The 7,809-nt window shown below is 59.8% G+C and overlaps 4 protein-coding genes across 4 annotated transcripts; all 4 read right to left on the bottom strand.

Annotated features, from left to right (window-relative positions):
• Positions 1-98: 98 nt before the first annotated feature.
• On the bottom strand, positions 99-1,196 carry DQ04_05981040 (oxidoreductase-like protein; the record flags this gene model as incomplete). The annotated part of the gene is made up of 1 exon (XM_009314480.1): positions 99-1,196. The coding sequence occupies one exon, from the start codon at positions 1,194-1,196 to the stop codon at positions 99-101; it is 1,098 nt and encodes a 365-aa protein (XP_009312755.1).
• Positions 1,197-1,426: 230 nt separating this feature from the next.
• On the bottom strand, positions 1,427-2,728 carry DQ04_05981030 (oxidoreductase; the record flags this gene model as incomplete). Its single annotated transcript, XM_009314479.1, has 1 exon — positions 1,427-2,728. One exon carries the CDS (start codon positions 2,726-2,728, stop codon positions 1,427-1,429), a length of 1,302 nt encoding a protein of 433 aa, XP_009312754.1.
• A 732-nt stretch (positions 2,729-3,460) lies between these two features.
• Positions 3,461-5,557, bottom strand: DQ04_05981020 (mitochondrial DNA primase; the record flags this gene model as incomplete). The annotated part of the gene is made up of 1 exon (XM_009314478.1): positions 3,461-5,557. One exon carries the CDS (start codon positions 5,555-5,557, stop codon positions 3,461-3,463), a length of 2,097 nt encoding a protein of 698 aa, XP_009312753.1.
• A 715-nt stretch (positions 5,558-6,272) lies between these two features.
• DQ04_05981010 (3-ketoacyl-CoA thiolase) lies at positions 6,273-7,586 on the bottom strand (the record flags this gene model as incomplete). Its single annotated transcript, XM_009314477.1, has 1 exon — positions 6,273-7,586. The coding sequence occupies one exon, from the start codon at positions 7,584-7,586 to the stop codon at positions 6,273-6,275; it is 1,314 nt and encodes a 437-aa protein (XP_009312752.1).
• Positions 7,587-7,809: the final 223 nt, after the last annotated feature.

Here is a 7,809-nt window from a genome sequence, read left to right as displayed (position 1 = left end):
TTTTTTTTTTTTTCTTCTCCCCCCAGCGGGCATCGTAGCCAGCGGCATCATCAGTCGCCACCCACCTTTCCTATTGTCGTTATTCTTCCGGTGTCCACTCAGCCGGAGCAGCGCGCGCTTTCGAGCATGCGGTCCATCACCACCTGCGTCTTCCACGAGAGCATCGACCAGTAGCGCCGCTGCTCCTCGCTTGCCACTAACCTTCCCGCGCCGTTGCGGCACAAAATGTGACCAACGTCCTCCCACATCTTGTCGCGCCGCGTTTCGGTGTGCTCGTCGGTGTGGAACGTCTCCACCTCGCGCACAACGTCCCAGTTGCACTCACGCGGCACTGTGCGTTCCCGTGTGATGGTCCAGCTGGCAGGCCTGCCGCTGATGGGGTGGCACATGTCCTTCATGCGCAGCACAGCCTCTGTGCCGGCCACCGTGAGCGTCCCTTCATCCATCGAGTTGAGGGCGGCGAACAGCGACGCAACAGTCTTGTTGCCGTCCACGTCGAACGTCAGCTCGCCGGAGAATTGTACAATGGCGTCCTTCCCGCCATCCGTCTTGATGATGCGGCCAGTCACTTCTACCGGCATGCGCAGCTCCATGACATGCAGGAAGTAGCGGATGCTGCACCAGCCCATATCACCGAGGGCGCCGTGCGGCTCCAACGCGGGATCCGTGCGGACGTCGTCGCCCAGTAACTCCGGCGGCGCGTTGCGGCAGTGGTTGGAATGCATGTGCTTGATCGGCCCCAGCGTCTTGGCGGCCGCAGCCACCTCCTGCACACGCTTGCCGTGCGAGTCCACGGTGCCGTCCATGTAGAGCAGCTCCTTCTCATCAAGGGCCTCGATCCAGCTGCGCAGCCGCTCCGCCGTGGCGGCCGGTGGCGTCTCGCCCACCACGTGCTTGCTGTTCGCGACGCACTCCACGACCCAGTCGTCGCGGGCGGTGACGGGGATCGGCATGTAAACAAGATCCACGTCGGGCGATGCCACCACCTCGTCGTACGTCGTCACGCGTGGTCGCGTCGCCTCGGGGATGCTCAGCGCGTCGCACACTTCCCTCACAAATTCCACGCCACGGTCGTTGTCGCGGCATCCAACCAGCGTGACGCGGTGCCCTACGCGGTGGATGGAGGCCCACACGAGACGCGCAATGTTGGCCGCACCGAGGAGGCCAACGTTGATGGGCGTCATAGTCTCCGCCATGGTTTCTAGTCCCCTTAACTTTGCGGGTTGTCCTGCCCCCCTGTTTGCCTGATTGAATATGCGTTCCTTTCTCTTGCTTTGACGCCCCGCCTCCTGCAGGGATGGAGGGAAAAAGTTGAGACTACCAGCCAGACAACAGAGAGTGAGTGACACAGAGAGAAGAAACAGCGGCAGCAGCAAAAAAGGCCAAACCGCGCGTCGTGCTGGCTCCCCTTCCCTGCTCGATACAATCATACACTGACGCTCCCTTCGGCCTGCTGCGCCGTCAGCGTCATGCCCGCCGCCTCGCGCAACGCGTCGATTACCGTCTGCGTCACGTACGTGCGCCGCAAGTATGCCGTCGCTTCCTCTGTATTGCCACGGAAGCGCGATGCGAAGCCATGCGCCGTGCCGTTCAGGTCGGGCACGAGTGCGCCGCGCAGGTTGTGCCACGGTAGCTCAGCCCACGGCACCGACTCTGTTATGCGCAGCTCCGTCTCGCGGCGCAAGTTGCGGCGCAGCTGTGCGCCCTGCACCGACGCGTGCGACGCAACGGTGACGGCGACGCTGCCGTCCACATCCGGCGCTGGGACGATGAGGTCGTGCAGCACCACTGAGCCGGTAGTGCCATACGCGATTAGTGACTGCTCCGCCACTACTGGTGCTGCCGCTAGGTGGTGGTTCACGTAGAGGGTGGCTGTTACCACTGACTGCCCGGTTACGGGAGCAAAGATGAGCTCCCCGGAAAACTCGGTGATGCTGTCGCTACCGCCCCCCCGCCGCTGCACTGCGCGTCCCAGCACGGCTTTCGGCATTGCGTACTGCATGAGGTGCAGCACTGCCGCAACTGCCAGCCACCCCAAGTCGCCGAGGACGCCAAGTCCCGGGTCAGTACTATTTTTATTTTCGCCGTTTTTGCTATCGGTATCGTTACACGTAGTGGTAAACGCACCGGCGGTGGCGCCACCGCTACCACTGCTACAGCAAACACGCAGATTGCGAAGCTCCCCAATGGTGTTTTCGCCCACGCTACGAAACATCTGCTCCACTCGTTGCATCCGTGTGCCATACATGAGCGCGGCATCATCTGTGAGGAGTAGCTGCAGTGGGGTGGCCCGTTCTATCCACTTCTGCAGCAAAGCGGCGGACGGTGCCGCGGGGACGGAGAGAAGAATGTGCTTGCGCCGTTGGATGCACCTGCTGACCCAAGTGTCGCGCTTTGCAACAGGGAGCGTCATGTACACAACGTCCACGTTGGAATCTTTTACCAGCTCATCGTACGTGCACGCTCTCGCCGTGTTCACCGCCTGTGGCCCAACCCCACCTTGATGTTGCTCCTGGTAGACAACATCGCCACCGCACGCGTGAATGAAGGCCACCGCCTCCGTGGCGTTGCACCCTCCCACAGCGACAACAGTCATGCCTGCCCGCTGCGCCTGTTGCCAGACCCGCCGTGCCGCCGGCGAGGTGCCCAACACGCCGATGCGGGGCGGTGCCAGGGCGTCGCTCACCGTGGTTCTTTCGACACTTCTAATGGAGACGGGGTTCCTCATCCTTGACTCCTACACACATACATACAGCGGGGTTGTAAAAAGAAGGGGGCTGTGGGCGGCACGACCGAGGCGACCCGCGGGGCGAGACAAAGAAAAAGTACTCCAACCAAAGCAGCGGCCACGACTACAATGCGAAAGTAAAGCCGCAATTGAAGTAACGAACAGAAACTTCGAGGAGGAGCTGAGAAACACACCAATGACAAAACAACAAAACAAGACGGGTATTAGTCTATGAATGCATCGCCACCCTTTATCTCTTTATCTTTTCTCCCTCCCACTTCTTTCTTCCCACTCTTCGGCTGCCTCCTTGTTTCCTTTTGTTTCTGCTGCTGCTGCTGCTGCTGCGTTGGGCGGGGCGCATATGTGTGCCGTCATCGCCGCCAACACGAGCGAAAACGTTAGCACACCAACAACCACGACGACAAGAGCAACAAGAACACCAACCGGAAAACAAAACAAGAAAACAAACAAAGTGAATGCATCCGCCCACCGCCACAGAAACACAGCAGGACATTTGGGTGAGGAGGCTCACCTCGTCCCTTAAAACCATGGAAATACTTCACACACGGGTAGGCGGTGCACAGTCTATGGTCCAACTCAAACAGCAAGCTCCCACGTGCTTCTCACCAATCGAAAATTAACAAACAAACTCTCATTAATCCCTTTCCGTTCACCTCCTCTATGGATATTGCCTGTGGGCAGGCGTAACGTGACGATACCACGCGACATTTACTATTTCCGCTTCGCTGCGTTGGAGGAGGCGGCTGGAGCCTCCTTAACTGCTGCTTCTGCTGCCTCGTTTTTCAAGGCCATGCGACCGATGCGTTGATACGACGCCCACCAGTCGTAGTCCTTCGACTTGGACAGCTTATTGATGTCGAATGTGGTCCACTTGGACTCGCACACGCCGCTCCTAAACTTCATGGGAGACTTCTTGCTCGCCTCCACCCAGGCATCGAGTAGCTCTTCCATGGCGGGTCGCTTTAGCGTCTGCGCATCTCGGAAGTGATAGGCGATGCGGTAGGCGTTGATCCCGAGGCTAATCCATGTGCGCCACTCGCCCACATCGATCTCGCGCGCGCCGTGTCGCAGCCACGCGGAGGCGTTCCCGACCGCCTCACTCTCGGTGCGCGGTAGCAGCACCGGCGGAAGCTTCACCGCCGTGCCCGCCGCACCGCTGCTGCCGCTTCCGCTGGCGTCGTCTTGCAGCGTTAGACTGCGCGGGGCGTCGAAGTGCAGCAGGCGCGTGAAGGTGCCGGCCTCTCGGATGCACGCGGAGTGCAGTGCGGCGTCGGCGTCCGATACAACGCCCTTGGGGAAGCCGATATTCCAGCGCTCGTCCTCGAACACGACGATGGCGCTGGTGTGGTTCTCCTTCATACAGCGGTGCATGCGCAGCATCCCGTTGGGGCGGTAGATCTGAAGGTCGACGGTGGGGATCCTCTTGTGAAAGCGGTGCAGGAAGCCGTGCAGCGAGTGGTAGTCTTCGAATGCTGTGTCCTGCAGCTTCGTGTGCACGTGAAAGGAGGCCTTCTTGAGGTTCGGCGACTGCAGCACGACCTGCGTGGCGATCTTCTCCCCAATCGCCTCGATCTCTTCTGTCACGACTGTCATGACGTCGTCAAGCAGCTTCTTCTGGAACGGGCGAATCTTTGCCATGCTCCAGTGCTCCTGCGGCACCGGGCAGTCGATGTCGAGCACCAAGTCCAGTGGCGTCTTCTCGCGACCGAATATAGCGTGCACCGTGCGAATGGTGTCGGGCATCGTCGCCACCGCGTTGCTTGCCACCATAAGAGGTGTGCCAGGCCACGCGAAGAACTGGCACCCACCCTGCGGCAGCCGGCGCGCAAAGACGCCGTCGTTAGACGTGCACGCCGCCAGCACGTCCTCGATGCGGAACGCCTTGACCATCGCGGTCTTGTGCTGTGGGTTAGCACCCTTTTCTGCGTCAGAAGCAGCAGCTGCAGCAGAAGTAGAACAGACCGAAGTGGCACGAGCTGCTGCTGGTGTTGGTGGAACCTCTGATGCATGTGTTTTCTTCAGGGGCGGCCTCGACAGTGACTGTGGCTTGGCGGCAGGCGATTCGGCCTCAGCTTCCGTCTTCGGCACTTGTCCTGTCGCTGGCGCACGCTGCTGTTGCTCTGGTGACACCTCTGATGCATGTGTTTTCTTCAGGGGCGGCCTCGACAGTGACTGTGGCTTGGCGGCAGGCGATTCGGCCTCAGCTTCCGTCTTCGGCGCCGGTTGTTGTGGTGATGGTGCAGCAGAAGAAGACGCAGATTCATTCACTGCCGCGGTGTGTCCTGACGAATGCGCTGTTTTTGCCATCTTTTTCTTTTTCTTCTTAACCTGTTGCGACTCGGCCACCGGGTTCTCACCGCTGCCACTCTTCTTTGGCTGCACTGGCTCTGGTGCCGGCGCCCTCTCCGCGTCGTTTGCCGCCTTGGCGGGAGCCGCTGGCACGTCGCTGATCATTTCTCTCGCCCTTTTCTTCAGCCTCCTCACCGCTGCAGTGATCTTCGCTGGCGGGATGGGCTTCTGCGACGCGGTCTGCGGCCCCGCGCCCCGCAGCGCGGCTTCCGCGGCTGCTCGCACAGTTGTGGAAGCCGCCGCAGGCGGTGCAGGACCGCTTGATGCTGTCGGAGCCGCCGCCGCCGCAGCAGCAGCAGGTGAAGAAGACTTTTTCCCTGCTGTCGCTGTCACCGCCGCTGATGTGGAAGCGGTCTCCGTGGCCACGCGGTCGCCGGCCTCTTGCGCGGTGTTTATGGCCGCGAGCTCCGCCACCAACCGCTTCGACACTTGGCGTACTGAAAGAGAAAAGCGAAGCATCTTTCTTAGCTAAATGCCCTTCTTGCTCCTCTCCCTTATACCAACAGAGAGACACCAAACCCACAAACCGATGGAGACCAGGAATAAGAAGGGAGACGGGTGGGTTGGGGGGCAGAAACCACAGCAGCAGGGGTGTGGGGCAGGCGCCACGCAACACACACACACACGGACAACGCGTATCGGGCAAGCACACCACATGTGCACAACGCGTTCGCCAAAGGAACGACAGAGCGTTGAGGGGGACGAAAAGTGTGGGTGCTCATTATCGCTGCGTCGCTCTGCGAAATTATTCTCTCTCTCTCTCCCTCTCTCTAATGTGCCACGACCTTCGCCGCAGTTAAAACGCACTTAGAATGCATATAACAAACAAAAAAACAACAACAACCACAACAAAAGCGGCACAGAAGGCACGGGCAACAATATATATATATATATATATATAGGAGCAACCATATTCCTTTCCTCCCTAACAGACCAGGGTGGTGAACGAGGTGCGTGAACGTGCCTCGCACCCACCCATAAACAAAGAAAACAAAACCCCACAAAAGCAGCAAAAACACCAGAGCAGTGCAGCCATCTCCTCTGCCCACCTACCCTTTCATTATTGCTTCGTTTTTTTTTTTCTTTTTTTTTTTCCTCCTGTCTTTCGTTTTTGCATTAGCGTAGTGCGGGTGCGGTCTTCAAGTGCACAGAAACCCCAGAGAAACCTATTCTCTTAGATGTTTCCGAGGACGGTCGAGACAGCGGTCTTGTCATCGCCACCCATGTTCAGCGTCGCGCCAAGTGCAGGTATATTCTTCATCTGGTAATTGCCACAGAGTCCCTTCATCTGGCGGTACACCTCCATGATCTGCTTCACGCCCGTGGCGCCGACCGGGTGGCCAAAGGCGAGCAGGCCACCGCCGGTGTTGACAGGGATGCGGCCGTCCAGCATCGTGTCGCCGTTGCGGATGATGTCCTTCGCCTTGCCGTACTCGGCAATGCCAAGGGCCTCGTACATGAGCAGTTCCGCTATGCTGAAGCAGTCATGCACCTCGGCCACCTGCAGGTCCGATGGCCGTACGCCTGCCGATGCGAGTGCCTGCTGTGCGGCCGCGCGCGAGGTCATCATGCGTGTGGCGTCGGCGGCGTCCTCGTACAAGTTGCCCGCAGCACAGGCGAGCGACTTGATCTCGACCAGGCGACTGTCGTTGGCGGAGATGCCGATCTTCTTGAGTCCCTCCTCGTTGGCGAGGATTACCGCGGCGCCGCCGTCACTCACCTGCGAGCAGTCCGTGTTGCGCAGGAACGGCTTGTACGTCTCGTTTCCGAGGAAGTTGGGGTTCTTTTCGGAGGCGTTGGCGCAGAATTCGAGTGTCACCTTTCGTGTGTGCATGTGTGCGAGCGGGTTCTTGTTACCGTTGGCGTATGCCTTGGCCACCACGCGTGCGGCGTCCTCCATCGTGAAGTGACCCGCTTCCTGAATGGCCTTCATACGCTTCGCGAAAAGGCACGGGAACGTGAAGTCGTCGAGGCTGCGTTGCCGCTTGTAGTGTGCAGCGCGTGCGAGGTAGTCGCCGCCCACGCGCGCCGACACCGTCGTCTGCACCTCCACACCTGCCGCGAGCGCAATCTGCGAGGTGCCGGCGAGCAGCGCCTCCCACGCAACCTGCACTGCGAGGCCGCCACTCGCGCAAGCCCCCTCCACGCGCATCGCCGGCTTGTTCATGAACGCGGTGCTGCCGCACAGGCTGCCGACCGCCGCCGGGCCAAGGTGCCCCTGCGCGGAGAAGAGCTCGCCGAGGAAGTTGCCGACCACCAACTTGTCCACCAGCGCCGCACGGCCGTCGCCATTAAGGCCGGTCTGCTGCAGGGCGCCGTTGATGCTGTCCGCCAGCATCTCCTCCAGCGTCTTGTTCTCCTTCTTGCCAAAGTCGGGGTGCTTTTTGTCAATGAAGAGAGGAGACCCTTTTCCCACAAAGGGCGTGATGTGGCCGCCGACGATAAAGACGCGCTTGGCAGTAAGGCTCATAGCGGTGCAGCGAAGCATCTCCTCGTGTTCTTCTGTGTGAGTGTGTGTGCTGAGGCGAGTATGTGATGTATGCGAATATGTAGATATGCTGTGGCTTGTGTATTTTTACTTCTGGCAGCCGACGTGCGGCGCGCCCATGCGCGAGGGGGAAGAAGAAGAGCGGAAAGCAGCAGCATAGCCGACTGGTAACTGAGAACATGGGGGCGCAGGGTTACACGCTTTCGATACAACGATGCGTTTT

This window comes from Trypanosoma grayi (genome assembly GCF_000691245.1).
Source record: "Trypanosoma grayi strain ANR4 Tgr_598_V1, whole genome shotgun sequence".
Taxonomy (NCBI): Eukaryota; Euglenozoa; class Kinetoplastea; order Trypanosomatida; family Trypanosomatidae; genus Trypanosoma; species Trypanosoma grayi.
This window is presented reverse-complemented; position numbering and strand designations above follow the sequence as displayed.